General features: G+C 36.5%; 1 protein-coding gene and 1 pseudogene across 9 annotated transcripts in view; both read left to right on the top strand.

The window, feature by feature from the left end:
- The window catches only part of AP3B1 (adaptor related protein complex 3 subunit beta 1), a 261,344-nt gene that overhangs the window by 55,930 nt on the left and 187,002 nt on the right, over positions 1 to 18,412 (top strand). For 8 of the 9 annotated variants that reach the window (XM_042941819.1, XM_042941809.1, XM_042941836.1 and 5 more), the window contains 3 exons: positions 13,549 to 13,644; positions 14,622 to 14,782; positions 17,424 to 17,490. In XM_042941819.1, the coding sequence (XP_042797753.1) occupies positions 13,549 to 13,644; positions 14,622 to 14,782; positions 17,424 to 17,490 (324 nt within the window). Of the gene's footprint in view, positions 1 to 13,092; positions 13,272 to 13,548; positions 13,645 to 14,621; positions 14,783 to 17,423; positions 17,491 to 18,412 lie in introns of those variants that run through there. The other variant, XM_042941872.1, reaches the window with a different exon arrangement.
- Positions 4,091 to 4,875, top strand: LOC122221974 (annotated as a pseudogene).

Genomic DNA, 18,412 nt, shown 5'->3' with positions numbered 1-18,412 from the left:
GCTGACTTTTTTCCTCTTGAAAACAAAAATAAACAGGACAGTTCTAACAGTATTGAGCTGCTCGAACATCTAGAGAATGTCAAAATAGCTAATTATTTTTAACATGCTTCCTTTTAAAAACGAAGGGGATAAATCTCTATGTTACTTAGTGGTCATTTAGAAAATGGAAGCATTATTTACATGTAAAAAAAAAGTCTAAATAGTTTTATTATTTTGAAATTGGGACCTGAATTTGCAAAAGACATAGTTAAGGTGCGGTTTTTTTTTAATATCTTGAGTTGGAAACGCAGATCAAAACTTTTGGTTAATATAAAATACTATGTATTTTCTTCTAAACATTGTTTCATTTGCATTTTTCAAATTAAATTTTATAGATTTTCATTGTTGTTTAGTTAAAAATACTTTTACTTTATGATTTCTTTATTGACTCATGGATTATTTAGAAGTATGTTGTTTAATTTCCTCATTTTGGGGATGGAAGGGTTATCTGAATGATCTTACTATTAATTGCTTTGTAACATTCTTCCATTTTACTCCTAAAACATATTTAGTTTTATTTCATTCTTAAAATTTATGAGAACTTGTTTATAGATCATCATAGTTTATTTTGGTGTGCATACCATGTGCAGTTGGTGTAGAGAATGTGTATTCTGCTATTGTTGGATAATGTGGGTTGTTAGTGTTTAGATTTTTAAAATTATTTTTACTGACCTGTTCTCTAGTGTTCCACTGATTGCTAGGAGGGGGCTTTTAAATCTCCCAGTCGTGATTCTGAAATTGTTCATTTCTCCCTTTAATTTAGTCATTTTCTTGCATAAATTTTAAAGCACTCCCGTCACGCCTCACTCTGTGTGTCTTCGTAATGACTTGACCCTTTTACCCTAAAATAGGTCCTTCTTTATCTCTGGTGACACTTTTTGTCTTAAAGTCTATTTGATTTGTTACTCATGTTGCCACTCCAGCCTTCTCATCCCTTTGTCCAGTATATCTTTTTTCCAACTATTTGCTTTTAGCCTGTCTGTGTCTTTGAATGTCCTGTGCATCTCTTATTGCCAGAACATAGTTCCATCTTTTCCCCATCCATTTTGTCAAACTGTGCCTTTGAATTGGATTGTTTATTATTTTAACACTTGATGTAATTATTGGTATGTTTGGATTTGAGTGTACTATTATACTATTTATTTTCTATTTGTCTTTTTTGTTTTCTTTTTTCCTTTCTTCCCTTTGGTTTGGAGGAAATCCCATTTAAAATTTTCTTGTTTTTATTTTTAACCTGTTTACCTTTGCACTTTTTTTCAAATTGTTGACTGTATTTATTTTTATTTTTGAAAGTTTATTTATTTATTTTAAGAGACAGAGTGAGAGAGAGAGAGCTTGTGAGGGGCAAAGAGAGAGGAGGGGAGAGGATCCCAAGCAGGGCTCTGCACCTTCAGCCAAGAACCGTGAGATCCTGACCTGAGCCGAAATCAAGAGTTGTACACTTAACCGATTGAGCCACCCAGGCGACTCTACTGTATTCATTTGTAGCTTTTTGCAGTCAGTCTTATTTAATACTGTATCTCTTCACTTAAAATATAGAAATCTTGCAACCATATACATCCATATTCCTTCTGTCTTTTGTTTAGCTTTATTTGTGTCAGATTAAAAACGTCGCAAGACAGTGCAATTTTTGCTTTAAATTTTCATGATTTATAAAGAAATTAAGAGAAGAAAACAGAAAAAAGTGTCACTTATTTCCAGTGTTCTCTTTGTATTGTAAAGATCCACATTTCTATCAGTATCATTATCTTCCTGCCTTAAAATCTTGCATTGGCTTTTGCTGTGGTGCAGATCTGCTGCTGCTGAAATCTCTTTTCTGAAAGTGTTTCCATTTTACCTCTGTTCCTAAAGGATCCTTGCACTGGTCATAGAATTCTGGGTTATATGGGTTGTTGTTGTTGTTGTTGTTGTTGTTTTTCCTTTTAGCACTCTAAAGATGCTTTAAAGATCCTCTGATTCGTTATGCAGTATCCCTGTTAACTGGGTAATTGATACCACTTATGTAATTTGTCATTTTTCTCATGATGCTTTCATGTTTTGCTTTTCATCTTTAACTCTGAGTTGTCTTGGTTTGAGCTTCTTTGTGTTCATTTGGCCTGGTGTTTATTGTATGTCTTATATCTGTGAATTACTGCCTTTGATCAAAATTAGGGAAATTTTGGTGATTACTTCTCTTCTTTTTTAGTTTCAGTGTACAATATAATAATTCAACACTTGCATGCATTACCGTGTGGTCACCATGACCAATGCATTCCTCAATCCCCATCACCTATTTAATCCATTCCCCCAACCACTTCCTCTGTGGTAACCACCAGTTCTCTATAATTAAGAGTCTGTGTCTTGTCTCTCTCTGTCTCTTATCTTTTGTTTTGTTTCTTAAATTCCCTATATGAGTGAAATCGTAGAATATTTGTCTTTCTCTGACTGATTTATTTCACTTAGCATTATACTCTGTAGCTCCTCCCATGTCACTGCAAATGGCAAGATTTCATTCTTTTTTTTTTTAAAGAGTTCTGAATTTTGTTTCTGACTTGTTTTTCTTTTTAATTTTTTTAAATGTTTATTTGAGAGAGACAGAGTGTGAGCAGGGGAGGGGAGGCAGAGAGAGAGAGAGAGAGAGAGAGAGAGAGAATCTGAAGAGGCTCCAGGCTCTGAGCTGTCAGTACAGAGCTGGACACGGGGCTTGAACTCACAAGCCGTGAGATCGTGACATGAGCCGAAGTCGGACGTTCAACCAACTGAGCCACCCAGGTGCCCCAAGATTTCATTCTTTTTGTTGGCTAATCCACTGTGTGTGTGTGTGTGTGTGTGTGTACGCGTACCACGTCTTCTTTCTTCATTTGTCAATTGATGGACACTAGGGCTGCTTCCATATCTTGGCTATTGTAAGTAATGCTGCTATAAACATAAGAGTGGCCATTATTTCTTCATGTAATATTTTGCTCCATTCTCTTCTCTTTCTCGTATTGTTGTAAACAACAACATGTACATTGTTTGAAGTGCGTGAAGCTTTGTTGGTTTTCTTATATCTCTTTGTGTGCTTCCCATTGGATTTTTATTCACCTTTTTTCAGGTTCACTTACTCATTCTTCTGGCATCTCCATTTGATTGTTGAGTACATTCAGTGAACATTTTTTCATTTTAGAATTTCACCTTGGTTCTTTTTCTTTGCTGAGATATGCTTTATTCTTCTCTAATTGAGAGCACATTTTCTTTTACTTCATTAAGAATATGTGTAATAGCAGGCTCTAAAATTGTCTGCTAGTTCCAATACCTTGTTTATCTCAAACTTACTTTTGGTTGATTTTCTTGTGTGTGTGTGTGTGTGTGTGCGTGCGTGCGTGTGTGTGTGTGTGTGTGTGTGTATGTATACATATATATTTTTATATATGCGTGTATGTATGTATTCCATTTCTTGAGTTTCTCTTACGTTGGGTAATTTTGAGTTCTGTTCTTGCCATTACATTATCATGGAGATTCTGTATTCTTTTATTTTTACATCACAGGTGGTATTTTGAAGGTGCTTACCTTGACAAGTTCGAATTGTAAATTCTATTTCTTAAGCAGCAGCTTCAGTCAGTCTCATGTCATATTTTTTGTCTTCTGCTGAACTACTTTGAGTCTATTCTCTGCTTGCATGGTTCAGGAGTTAGTCAGAGATGTGGGTAGAGACTATTTGAGGAGCCCACCTCCAGCCCTTTCCCTTCTGGGATTCCCCTACTTTCTTCAGTGGCCATGATTTTTGTAGGTTCAATATTTTGGCACCTTTGGCCAGAGACAGTGGTTTGTCCATCAGTGCCTCCACTTGCACTTCATCCAGTATTCGCTTGGCCTCATCAGAAAGCCAAGGGAATGGGGAATTTACTCTCTCTCTTGTCACCTTTGAGTATATACTCCTAACCACACTCTGCTGCTGTTTCACCACCAGGGGCCACAGTGCTTTTGTAATATGTCCTTTTTTTTTTTTTTTTAAAGTTTTCTGTGGGAGATTATTCTGGTACAATTTTATTCCAAAATTACCAGTTTACTTATCTATTAAAGAGTTTTAAAAATGAGCTGTCTCAAAGGAGATCCTATGAAGCCAAGAGGCAAAATGTCATCCTACGTATTCTTTGTGCAAAGTTACCGAGAGGAGTGCAAGAAGCAGCACCCAGTTGCTGCAGGCAGCTTCTCAGAGTTTTCCAAGAAGTGCTCAGAGAGATGGTAGGCCACGTCTGCTAAAGAGAAAGGAAAGTTTGAAGACATGGCAAAGGCAGAAACGTCCCGTTATGGAAGAGAAATGAAAACTGATATCCCTCCTAAAAGAAGTTCAAGGATGCCGGTGCACCCAAGAGGCCTCCTTCGGCCTTTTTCTTGTTTTGTTCTGATAATCGCCCAGAAATCAAAGGAGAACATTGCAAACATCCCAGCCTGTCCATTGGTGATGTTGCAGGGAAACTGGGAGAGATGTGGACTAACACTGCTGCAGATGACAAGAAGGCTGCTAATAAGCTGATGAAAAAATATGAAAAGGATATTGCTGCATACTGAGTTAAAGGAAAGCCTGTGAAAGCAAAAACAAGAGTCGTCAAGGCTAAGAAAAACAAGGAAGAGAAGGAAGATGAGGAAGATGAAGAGGATGAGGAAGAGGAGGGAGATGAAGAACATGGTGAAGATGAATATGTTGGTTCTAGAGCAGTTTTGTTTTTTTTTTTTTGTCCGTAAAGCATTTAAACCCCTTTATACAACTCACTCCTTTTAAAGAAAAAAACTGAAATGTAAGGCTGTGTAAGATTTGCTTTTAAACTGTACAGTGTCGGGGCGCCTGGGTGGCTCAGTCGGTTAAGCGTCCGACTTCAGCTCAGGTCACGATCTCGCGGTCCGCTAGTTCGAGCCCCGCGTCGGGCTCTGGGCTGATGGCTCAGAGCCTGGAGCCTGCTTCCGATTCTGTGTCTCCCTCACTCTCTGCCCCTCCCCCGTTCATGCTCTGTCTCTCTCTATCTCAAAAATAAACAAACGTTAAAAAAAAAAATTAAAAAAAAAACTGTACAGTGTCGTTTTTTGTATAGTGAACACACTACCGAATGTGTCTTTAGATAGTCCTGTCCTGGTGGTGTTTTCAGTAGCCACCAGCCTTATATGGTACAGTATAGGGGTTGTAAATTGGTGTGGACATTTAAAGCAGGCCCTTGTTAGTACACAGCATAAATTAATTTTATACGGGGATAGTTGTTTTTCATCTTCATTTGTCTGTGATGCAGCTTATACGAAATAATTGTTTTGTTAACTGAATACCACCCTGTAATTGCAAAAAAAAAAAAAAAAGTAGCAGCTATTTTGTTGACATTCTGAATGCTCCTAAGTAAATACAAATTTTTTTAATAAAAAATAAAAAATAAAAATGAGCTGCCTCTCCTCCCCCAAAGTCTTTCATGTGTTCTCTCATATTTACCATTTATGGCCCTCTTCATTACTTTGTATAGGCCCAAATATCCTATTTGGTATTGTTTTCCTTATGACTAGAGGACTTTCTTTAACATCTCTTTTGTTTTGCTGGTAATGAATTCTTTCCGCTTTTGTTTTAAAAAGTCTTTATTTTGCTTACAATTTGAAAATATTTTTGCCTAGCAAAATTTACAGTTCTAGGTTTACAGTCTTTTTTGTTCAGTATTTAAAAAGTATTTCAGGGTGCTTGGGTGGCTCAGTCAGTTATGGTGTCCGACTTTAGCTCAGTTCATGATCTCACGGTTTGTGGTTCGAGCCCTGCATCAGGCTCTATGCTGACAGCTCGGAGCCTGGAGCCTGCTTTGGATTCTCTCTCTCTCTGACTCTCTCTCTGTCTCTGTCTCTGTCTCTGTCTCTCTCTCTCTCTCTGTTTCTCTCTATGTTCCTCCCCTGTTTGCTCTCTGTCTCTCTCAAAAATAAATAAACATTAAAAAAATATTTCATTGTTTTCTGTCCTGCAAGTTTACTGTCATTGTTAATCTCTGTTTCATTGTGTACAATGTGTCTTTCTTATCTCTTCTTGGTTTTGAAATTTTCTCTCTAGCACTGGTTTTCAATTTTATTGTGATATGCCTTGACGTATTTTTTTTCATGTTTATTCTGCTTCAGGTTTGTTGAGCATCTTATATTTGTGGGCTTATAGTTTTCTTAAAATTTCAGCCATTAGTTTATCACAAATATATTTTCTCTCTTCTCTCTCCTTTTGGCATTTCTGGTACACATACAGACTAATTGATGTTGTCCTACTGGTCACTGATAATATCGTCAGTTTTTTCCCAGTCTTTTCTCTCTGTGCTTCATTTTGATAGTTTTTATTGCTGTATACTTAACTGACCTTACCTTTTGTTGTGTCTAACTTGTTCATCTCTTCCAGTGTATTTATCAAATCAGCTGTCACATTTTTCATCTCTAGATGTTTCATTGGATCACTGTTATATCTTGTGATTCTCTCCTCAACATAGTCATATTTTTGTCTGTCTTCTTGGGCATATGGAGCATATTTATAATAGTTACTGTAAAGCCCTTCTCCTTTTTTTTTTTTTTTTTTAAGATTTTACTTTTAAGTAAACTCTCCACCCAATATGGGGCTCAAGGTTATGATCCCAAGATCAAGAGTCACATGCTCTACTGACTGAGCCAGCCAGGCACCTCTCTGCTACTTCTATCCTTTCTATCACTTGAGTCTTTTTCTTTCTTTCTTTCTTTCTTTCTTTCTTTCTTTCTTTTTTTTTTAACGTTTATTTATTTTTGAGACAGAGAGAGACAGAGCATGAACGGGGGAGGGTCAGCGAGAGAGGGAGACACAGAATCTGAAACACGCTCCAGGCTCTGAGCTGTCAGCACAGAGCCCGACGCGGGGCTCGAACTCACGGACCGCGAGATCGTGACCTGAGCCAAAGTTGGCCGCTTAACCGACTGAGCCACCCAGGCGCCCCTTGAGTCTTTTTCTATAGATTGATTTTTCTCATGGTTATGATGCATATTTTCCTAATTTTTTAATTAATTGGATGCTAAACATTGTGAAATTTATGTGGCTCGTTGGTGGATTTTGTTGTATTCCTTTTAATTGTGTTGGCTTTTTTTTGTTTGTGGCACACAGTTATGTGGAATTATTTGATTCTTTCAAAGCATACATTTAAGCTTTATTAGGGAGCTCAGAAATATTTTTAGTTAAATTAATTTAATCCCACTCCTAAAGTGATGCCTTCTTGGGATTCTACTCAGCAGTCCGTGTATTTATGAGACATTTTCTCTGGCTGGTAGGAGCATGAACTATTCCTAGTTCTTTGTGATCTTTAAGATATCTTATGCGTACTTTTTTCTTGTATTTGTTTTTGGTGTTGATTGATTGATTGATTAATTGCTCTGGCCTCAGGTAGTTTTATGTCACTCTTTCTTGTGCATGTCAGGGCTTCGTTTAAGACTTGATGGTGGTCCTCTGTAGTGTGTGTGTGCTCTCTCCCTCTCACTGTCTCTGTGAAGTTTCCTCCTGTTTGTTTTTTTGCTCTGCAAATTTGAGCAACCTTGGCCTCTGAACTTTTGTCTCTTGTCTCCTCAGCACAGTGAATCTTCTGAATTCTGTTTGAGTTGCCCCCCTGTGCTGGTAGACTTATGCTTAGTGATAGTACTCAGCTTGACTTTTCCCTCTCTCTGGGTTCACAGTTCTGTACTGCTTGTTGTCCAACATAGGAAACTATTGTTACATTTCCTGCCCCTGATATTCTATTTGGTTAAGGCAGGAGGGTAAATCAGGTCTCTCAGTTATTATTAAATTACAGCTTAATCAAAATCTGTAACTGTTTCTAAAGCCTTAAAAATACATGGAATGTTATTGATCAATGAAACATTAGGTTCAGCTTTCCCTACTTTCTGTGTGGAATTTTCAACTTATAAGTGGTGACATACTTGAAAATTTTCGTCATCTTTTCCAGTCTCTGTATCAGACTTCTATAGCAGTATCTTCTAGTGCTTTACAGCCAGAATGTACTGAGTGAGCTATGTACCATTAGCAACTTTATAGTCAGTGCTTAAGTATTTTTAGTTGTAAAAACGAGGCATTTTTTTTTTAAAGGAAACAATTGCTTAGGTACAGGAAAGAATAAGAGTGAATAAAATAATCATGATGAGAATGATGAATTTTTTAAGTAGAGCAATAGGAGTAGCTAGGTCACACTTCATTTGTATATAATACAAATACAAGATTGATGTGAAGTGGACTCTTAGATATTATTTTAACACTATGACAATGAATTGGTGTTACTATGTCTCTAATATAAAGTATACTAGTAGTTTAAATAGTTTTTTCTCGTATAAGGTAAGTTAGTTTAAATAATCTTGCATTTACATATTCAAGATCTGGAAAAATAAAGCGAAGTATATTTTATACATTTCTAGAGTACACATTTACATATATAAAAATAATGATTTTTCCTTCACCATTTTAACATTATTAGAAAATATTATAGGGTTTTAAACATATATACTTCAAACCCATTTTTAGAAACTTATTCAAGAATACATAAATTTTTATTAGATAATAAATACATTGTATATTTGGAATAGGTGAATTTTGCTACCAAAATGATTAGCCATCATAAAATCAATTTGACTGACTCGGGTAAATTAAAATCAAAACACTTAATTTAATATTGGACTTAAATTAACTTGATAAACCATTCTTTCTAAGAGTCCAATTAATAGGAGAAATGTAGGCTATATGTATGTAATCTAGTATTTGCAAATTTGACTTGTCATTAATTTAATAGATATTTATTAAACAATATTTGTATGCTTGTTACTATATAATTCTGAATTGATAATATCCAGAGTTAAACTCTCTTTGATATATTATGGTCATGCTATCTGAGCTTCTAATTTGATGTAGTTTTATGGCTTCTGATGTAAGTGCAGGTATCTGAAAAAAATTGAGATTTGACTTAGAAAAATTGTGAGATATAGGTAGAGCTGTTATCTTAGTGTTTTAGGACTAGAGTCTCTAGAGAAATGCTAGAGAAAGCATTAAAAGATGCTTTCTGTGCGAGGTTGTTAGTACCTTACATATATCAACTCATTTTATCGTCACAAATAACTCTGTGAGGTTGATTCTGTCATTTCCCATATTTTATATATGAGGACAAGGTAACAGAGAGGTTAAATTATCAGATCAAGGTCATATTTCACAGTCAGAATCCAAAGCCAGGTGGCTTGGCTTCAGAACCCATCTTAGACCATTCCCCTTTTTAGAGCCATCCTTCCTGCTTGATGCTTTCTTCCTCCTCCTCTCCCTTAGTGACTTTGGCCCCTTATCAACATCTGGTATTAGCTATCCTTTGGGAGGTATCTGGCATCGATATAACTATTCTTGTGACTTAGAGATGGGTAGAAATAAGGAAGTCCTTAGAAATTGGTAGTAAATTAACTAGTTCCCCCTGGACTTCTAGTCTTCTTGTAAACAGAAAATTCTGTGTTATTTATTGTTTATCCAAAACTGTTTGTACTGTTCAGGTAGTTATAATAGTAGAACTTTCCTGTTTGTTCATCTCTTCCCTTGACACTCAGATTCTCATATACTGCGTAATGTTCTGCAACAAAAATGTCCCTGTAAACGTAATTATTGATGTATTTGTTTGGGTTTCTTTTGTTCTTGAATTATGTTGTTTTTTGAAACATGCTTAATCCTCTAATATGAGAAAACTGACATAAGCTTCTTAAAATTTATGTTTAGAGAATTGACTGATGTTTCATTGCTATCAAGTGCAAAATTTCATTTTATAAGTACATGCTGCCTTAGACACACAGTTAAGCTGTACGTCATCTTCCATTTGATGTCAAATGATACCAAAAGTTACCTAGTAAGCAATCAGTGGTTATAGTACAAAAATAATCAAAGGTTTAGTCAATAACTCATGAAGTTTGATGTACTAGTATTGATAAACTAATTAAACAGATCTGCCTGTGTTCTGCCAGCCTACTGGGGCTCTGCTATGATTAGCTTTACAGCAAGGAGTGTTGTAACATTGAATGGAGGTAACTGATCAGAGAATGGTGTAGTCACGGAGCTTTAAGTACTCCCATTTCTGGTCACAGAATGGTTTCAGGGAAGCTAGGCTTTCTCTGCACACCTGCAGCCAGTCAGTGCACAGGCCTCTTGTGGTCAATATTGATTGATTCTTATAACAGAACTAGAACAAATTTGGTGTTTTGCAACCTTCTGTGATTTAATATTGTTATGCTTTTTGCTATAACAGGCACAAAAGTCCTTCTCCAATAGTCAGTAATTACAGCAATGCCTGCTAGCTCAGCTGTGGTTCTGAATGTTTCAGTGTTGCCAATATAAACCCCTGGATATATTCTGGAGTTCATAATTCAGCCTTAAAAGTTGGCTGTGCAGTTACTTCGTAAATAAAGGTGTTGCTGAGAAATAAATCACAGGAAGATGAGGGGATGGGTGGACTCTAACCTATTTCTTCCAAAACTTTCCAGAGAACTGTAGACTGGGTCTGAATATAATTAATATGAAGAAAGAACATTTTAAATGATTAATTTTTAAAAATCCCACAAGTTAGGGGTGCCTGGGTGGCTTAGTCGGTTGAACGTCTGACTCTTGATTTTGGCTCAGGTCATGGTCCCAGGGTCATGGGATTGAGTCCCGTGTCGGGCTCTCTGCTGGGCGTGGAACCTGCTTGAGATTCTATCTCTTTCTCTCTCTCTCTTTCTCTCTCTTTCTCTCTGTTTCTCTCTCTTTCTCTTTCTCTCTCTCACCTTTTCTCCCCTTCCCCGTCTGCCCCTCTCTCCCGCTTATGCTCTTGTGCTCTCTATCAAAGCAAAACGATAATTTACAAGTTAAAGACTTTTGGAGACAATCTTCTTAATATGCATCATTTCCTCAGTATGTTGGTGTTTTATCTAGGAATCTATTTGGTGAATTATAACCATTGGTGGAAGTTAGATTCCTGATATAGCAATCTAATGAGAACAGCCTTAAATTTTTTCAGTATACCACTGGGCTGTGATGTTTCATTCAGCTAATTATTGAGCTCTTACTACATGCCAGACATTATGATAGGTTCTGCGAATATACAGGTGAATAGGAATGGTTCCTGCATTAAGTAACCCCATGTTCATCCTAAGATGGATTTGGGAAGTATCTTACATGTGTCTGTGTGTTGATTTGGTATATTGAAAATGCTACAAATCAGTCAACTAGGAAGTGTTTATTGCTTTTTGGCATTGTTGTAATCTTAGGAACTTAATAAATACCTGGTTGCGAAGAAAGGAATTTTGGGGCAGATTATGGACTGCATTGGGCACTGAGTTTTAATTTTTTAAGGGTTTTAATTTTGTTTTTAGGACTTTGTCAATCCATTCACCACTGAAGAGTATTAGGAGATAATTTTTTTGTTACTTTCATCTATAACCCTGTCTATATAGTATAGAAAAATGGATTGGTATCAACTTAAAATGGTGTGTTTAGCACCATTTCTTTTTAAAAGAGAAAAACCCCACCAGGATATTTACTCAGATATGGCTTAATGTAGTCAGTGTACCTTTAGAAAATGTATATTTTTATTTTTAAGATTTAGTTGTGTCAGTGGAAGCACCTTACATGGAACGTAGCCTTAACTTGTTTGTTCTACTTAAACTTCATTTGTAGTTTGGGGTTCTACACTGAAAGAAATATAGACAAATTGGAGTGAGTTCAGAAGAAAGCAAACAGGATAGTGAAGGAACTCAAAACTACACTGTGTTGGGGTGCCTGGCTGGCTTAGTTGGTAGAGCACACGACTCTTGATCTTGGGGTTGTAAGTGTAAGCCCCACAATGGGCCTAGCGCTTACTTAAAACAAAACTATGTTGTGTCAAAGGAAAGTGGAGTATGAAGGAAGTAGTTGTCTTTAAAGAAGTTCATATTGGTTAGTATGACGTAAAATATGGCCTGGTGTAGCACTCTTTTTCCTTTCTAGCATCAATTCCAGCAATTTCCAGTTACTTCCCCTCATTTCCTGTGCTCTTTGAACATTCCATAAAGTTTTAGGTCTGTACTCTGCTGATGCATAAAAAAACTACTCAGGCAATGGTATCTGAAGATATTTCAGAAGGAAGATTATAGTGTATGAGCTATGTCAGAAGGAAGCAGTTGATGAATTTCGACTCACATTTTAATTTTTATTTAATTTTTCTGTTCATCATAATGCTGTTTTAGACTTAACTGATTAAATTGCCATTTAGAACAGTTGTCAGATACTCCCAGTCTTATGGAGTTTTTATCACATTAAATTAGTATTGTCATACCTTATTCTTACTGAGCTGAGAATATCATGTAGTATATATTGGAATGTGAATGTGAATATTACCATACAATCAGAGTTGCGGCTCCCAACACCTTTTGATGAGGAGACATAAGTTCATATATATACCATGTAGCTGGAGGATAGAATCCAAGTTCTTTCTAGTATTTTTATCCTTCATTTTGAAAATACTTTTATAATTCAGTTATATTTTAATATAACATTTAAAGAATGTTCTTTTTCTTTTTTAAGTTTATTTTTCTTTATTTTGAGAGAGAGAGAGAGAGAGAGAGAGAGCGAGCCAGTGAGGGACAGACAGAGAAGGAGACAGAATCTCAAGCAGGCTTTGTGAGGTCAGCGCAGAACCCAACACGGGGCTCGATTCCATGAACTCTGAGATCATGACCTGAGCCAAAATCAAGAGTCAGACACTCAACCAACTGAGCCACCCAGGCGCCCCTTAATATTCTTGTCTGAGTTTTGCTCAGGGATTTTTTTTATTCCTTTTGAGAGAAAGTGTTACCCGACAGAGAACTGGTTCTGAACTCAGGTTCAGCTGCTCACTGCTTGAAAATCAGTAGAAGGACAAGTGATGGTGGGAAAGGAAATGTCACTTTATTCAGGAAGCCAGCAGCCTGGGAAGATGGTGGACTCATGCCCCAGAGACCATCTTTCCTGTCCAGGCAAAGCCAGAAGTTTTCAAAGGGGAAGGTTTTAAGTGGGGCTTTGGGGGTTGGGGGTAGGCTGTCTGCAGGAGGAGGCGGTGCCTGGGGGAATGGCGTATGTCGACAGGACCCCGAACAGACCTGCTGGCATCAAATATGGTCAGGACTTCTCTTTTGGGAAAGCCTGGTCCTTCTCTCCTTAAGGCTGGTGGTCTGCAGATCTCGAGAAGAGTAGGTTAGTTCATCTCAGGACCAAAGGGACTTAGGTCAGCAAGCAAGGAGTATATAAGCTTGAAGTAAGTTAACCCTCAAGACTTTTTGGAATGTTGTTACAGAACAACGTGTTGCTGTTATAGATTGGATTATCAAAATGCTTATTTCACAAGTTTTTTCTGTTGCCATTCCTCATGCTACAGTATATTATCTTTATATCACAATATAAGCTATGACCAGGTTCAGTTATTTTATTTCACAAAAATTGAGAATGGATTTGGTATACAAAATAATGAATTTTTAATTTTCAGTCTGGCTAGGATTACGTGATTTTTTTCTTTTCTTTTTTTTTTTTAACAGATCAAGAAGTTAGTGTATGTTTACCTGGTCCGGTATGCTGAAGAACAGCAGGATCTGGCACTCTTGTCCATAAGTACTTTTCAGCGAGCTCTGAAGGTAAATAGTAGAGTGAGCCAGCAAATAGCTACAAGATTTGCGCAAAGCTGAAGGTGTGTTATTTAAAGAAGTGGACCAGTAATCTACTAAATGGCACAGTATTGCTTTGAAAGACTTGAAAGGCCTCTCACATTGCCTATTCAGTGTCCTCAGAAAATAATATGTATATAACCAACTAGATCTTTCTCTCTGTTTCATTTTCTACATGTTCCTTTATGTTTTTCGTAATCCTTATCATGCACCCAAGAACTCTTCATCACTATACCTAATTGTTGAAAGTGTGCAATGAGGGGATGTGACTTTTTTTTAAGTTTATTTATTTTTGAGACAGAGAGAGACAGAGCATGAATGGGGGAGGGTCAGCGAGAGAGGAAGACACAGAATCTGAAGCAGGCTCCAGGCTCTGAGCCATCATCCCAGAGCCCGACGCGGGGCTCGAACTCACGGACCGTGAGATGGTGACCTGAGCTGAAGTTGGATACTTAACCGACTGAGCCACCCAGGCGCCCCGGGATGTGACTTTTTTTTTTTTTTCAGTATATGAAATTTATTGTCAAATTGGTTTCCATACAACACCCAGTGGTCATCCCAAAAGGTGCCCTCCTCAATACCCATCACCCACCCTCCCCTCCCTCCCACCCCCCATCAACCCTTAGTTGGGATGTGACTTTTTAAAGAGAAAATTTATAGCCTGCAGCGTTGTGTCATTGTGAAACTCTAAAAACCCAACATGTTTAGTAATGAATGATCAACTAGAATTATAACCATTACTTTTCTTGTTCAAAGAAATAAACATTTAGTTAACTCTTTTTCCTTATCCAGTGTTCATATACTGGTTCTTTAAATTGTGTGTGTGTGTGTGTGTGTGTGTGTGTGTTGTTACATTGAATCCTGTGAGCACCTGTTAGCTGTGTCATAGAGATATCTTTGAAATATTAAACTTGAGATTTTGATGCATATTTTTGCACTCTTTCTAGGACCCAAATCAACTAATCCGTGCAAGTGCTTTGAGAGTTCTGTCAAGTATTAGAGTACCAATTATTGTACCTATTATGATGCTTGCTATTAAGGAGGCTTCTGCTGATTTATCACCATATGTTAGGAAGAATGCAGCCCATGCAATACAGAAATTGTACAGGTAGGTACTTTGTTAATAATACCAAAAATGTTATATGGAATATTATAGCCCATGGAGGCTTATTTTATTAGCCTTATAATTAGTCTGTCCTTATACTAAGCAAAACCCAGTGACTGTTTTTCTCCTCACATTCTTTAGACATCTTTAATTTTATTTGGGTTATGGAGACCCTATCCTGGTTTTTACTTGTGAGCCTGTTAGGACCTGTGATAATGTATAGATTTTATAACTTAAAACTGAATGGAATTTTAATTGTCATTTATGTAGTGTGTCTGTCATGTACACATACACATAAATTATGAGAAACTTAAGATTTTTTTCTGTTCATTATAGGGTAGAATCTTATGTGTATTATCTTTTCAGCTTACTTTGTTCTCCTTTCTTCTACCTTTTCCATCCTTCTTTCCATTCCTTTCTGATGTTCCCTTCCTTGCCTGATTCTTGTCTAGAGGTATTTTATTGAATTTTAAAACGCTCATTTTGAAATACAGCACCATACCATATTTGTATGATATTTATTAAAATATCATATGATGCCTCGATGTTTGTGGAAAACAAATTGCTTAAGTAAAAGAGTTATTATCTTTAATAATTTGGTATTAATTTCTGTTACCATTGATTCCACAAGCTTTTAGCAAGATCATTTTGTGGTTTTGGTGTCACACACACACACACAAAGGCCATGATTTTTTTAATGTTTATTTATATTTGAGAGAGAGACAGAGCACGAGTGGGGGAGCGGCAGAGAGAGGGAGACACAGAACCCGAAGCAAGCTCCACTCCAGGCTCTGAGCTGTCAGCACAGAGCCTGCCACTGGGCTTGAACTCACAGACCATGAGATCATGACCTGAGCCAAAGTTGGACGCTTAACTGACTGAGCCACTCAGGTGCCCTACACGAACTAGGATTTTGATAGGATATGGCTCAGAGTCGTGATCAGGGCTTCATAATGTAAAGATGTAATGAAGTGGGGTTAGGAAAGACTGCTTGGAGAAGGGAGACCGGAGCTAGAATTTGAAAGAATTAAAAGGTTTGTTCAGATAATTATAATGGTTAGCAATAAACTTATATAAGTGTATAAAAACTAAAAACTCATTAACTCAGGTTAACTGTCAAAGTTATATCATACTTATCACTCATCTTTTCTTTTTACATGCTTACAGAATAAGATCCAAGCTTACTATGATGGATTAAAAGTCCATCACTGGACCCTGTTTTACCTCTCCAGCCTCAGCCCTTATTCTCCTTGCCTGGAATTGAGTAGCTTGGTCCTGGCTATTTGTCCTCTACATAAAATATTTTTATCTTATTACCATCTGTTTAGTCTTTACCTGGAAAATTTTCTCCTTTCTTTAATTCTAAAGTCAAATTGTTAAGATTCATCCGAGATGTCACTTTTTATAAGAAACTCTCCTGCCTCCATTGGTGCTCTTGTTTTTCCTGTAATCCCTTATACATATCTCTGTTATATGGTATGCTTATGTTTGGGACTTTCTTTACTAGGCAGTCTTATTTACCTTTATATTCCCATTCTTCAGCTTCTCAGTAAATGGACAACATTTGACTTACATGTTAGGAAGAAATTATATTGTCAATATTTCAGTGCTTAGAGCTACTAATAGGAGGCATTTCCTAATTTTTTATATGTGTGTGTGTATATATATATATGTGTATATATATATATATATATATATATATATATATATATATGCCTTTGCTTATAGTTTTTGGTTTTAGATGTCAGGTTTTGTAATACATTTAGTTCATTACTGAACTAAAATGATAACAAAATTCTTATTTGGGAATTCTCTGTTTTTGACCGTAGTATATCCATAGTCAACAATGATCACTGTCTTATTAACTTTTTTCCCTTGGTTAAAAAAAGAATTTGTACTTTATCTACTTGTAATTACATTTTTAAGATTTTCCAACTATTTTTTAGAAGTGAACTTGATATTTATTTATTTTTAATGTTTATTTATTTTTGAGAGAGAGAAAGCAAGCATGAGTGGGGGAGGGGAAGATAGAGAAGGGGACAAAGTTTCTGAAGCGGGCTCTGAGCTGACAGCAGAGAGCCTGATGTGGGGCTCAAACTCACGAACCCATGAGATCATGATCTGAGCTGAAGTTGGAGGCTTAACTGACTGAGCCACCTAGGCGCCCCTGAACTTGATACTGTCTTAATGTTATTAGTATCTGGATTTAGTTAATATGAGCAACTTTATAAATTTTTTTTTTTAACATTTATTCATGTTTGAGAGAGAGAGACGGAGTGTGAGCATGGAAGGTGCAGAGAGAGAGGGAGACACAGAATCTGAAGCAGGCTCCGAGCTGTCAGCACAGAGCCTGATTTGGGGCTCGAACTCACAAACTGCTAGATAGGACCTGAGACAGAGTCGGAAGCTTAACCGACTGAACCACCCAGGTGCCCCAATATGAGCAACTTTAAAGAAAAAGATTAGGACACATTTGGGAGAAAAACATCCCATTTTATTTCAGATTTGTTTTCTATCTTCACATAATTCTTGCTCTCCTTCCCCCCTAAAAAAATTTCTTAATATTTTTGAAATGATTAGCTTCATTTAAAATTAGAATTAAAGGGAAAAATTTAATGTGTGTTCTTTTCTTTTTATGTTTTAGCCTTGATCCGGAGCAGAAGGAAATGTTAATTGAAGTAATTGAAAAACTTTTAAAGGATAAAAGTACAGTAAGTGGTTTCTTTTTTTATATCAAAGTAGAATTTGTGTGTATGTGTGTTTTAAGTTCATTTATTTTGAAAGAGAGAGTGTGTATGCGTGTGCAAGTGGGCAAGGGGCAGAGAGAGAGGAAGAGAGCGAATCCCAGTCAGTCTCCATTCTCTGAGTGCAGAGCCCATTGTGGGGCTGGATCTCATGAACCGTGAGGTCATGACCTGAGCTGAAATCTGAAATCAGGAGTTGGACGTTTAACTGATTGAGCCACCCAGGCGCCTCAGTAAAACTGTGTTTTATTTGTATAGTATAATTTTACTGTACTGTATATTTGATAGAATTATTCTTACTGATTTGAAAATGGTATAAATATTAATGGGACTTATTAAAATCCGTGAAGGAAATAAATGACTTTATGAAGAGAAGTATTACATTTAGAATTTTAGCTTGTTACACGTTTCATCATCAGAGTCTGAAGAAGAACAAGTTGGAAACAAAAATCCTTTCTTTAATCTGTGGCTGAATTGTTGACTGCTTTTAGTGCCAAAGTTTTTATTTCAAACGATGATTTATTAGGATTTTTAAAGGTTGAATCAGCTGGAAACAAATAATTGTTTTAAAATGAAGTACTAAGAAGTATTAAAGAAATACTAAAAAATACCTCTTTTAGAGGAGTATGTTTTAGTATTATAAACGTGTATTTTTAAATATTTTAAATATTAAAAAAATACTCTATGGGCTCCGTACTGGGAATAGAGTCTATTTAAAAATATTCTGAAACATTTTCATATGTGCATGACTGTTTTATTTCTGGTAAGAGTGAGCTTACTGGCTAATGTTGTCATCTTTTGTGAATGTATGTATCTCTTCCTCCTCCTTTCCCCACTCCTATTCTTTGAGTGTAGTGATAATGAGATCTCATAATAGTGATGACCCATG

The sequence above is a fragment of the Panthera leo genome, chromosome A1, assembly GCF_018350215.1.
Source record: "Panthera leo isolate Ple1 chromosome A1, P.leo_Ple1_pat1.1, whole genome shotgun sequence".
NCBI lineage: Eukaryota > Metazoa > Chordata > Mammalia > Carnivora > Felidae > Panthera > Panthera leo.
This window is presented reverse-complemented; position numbering and strand designations above follow the sequence as displayed.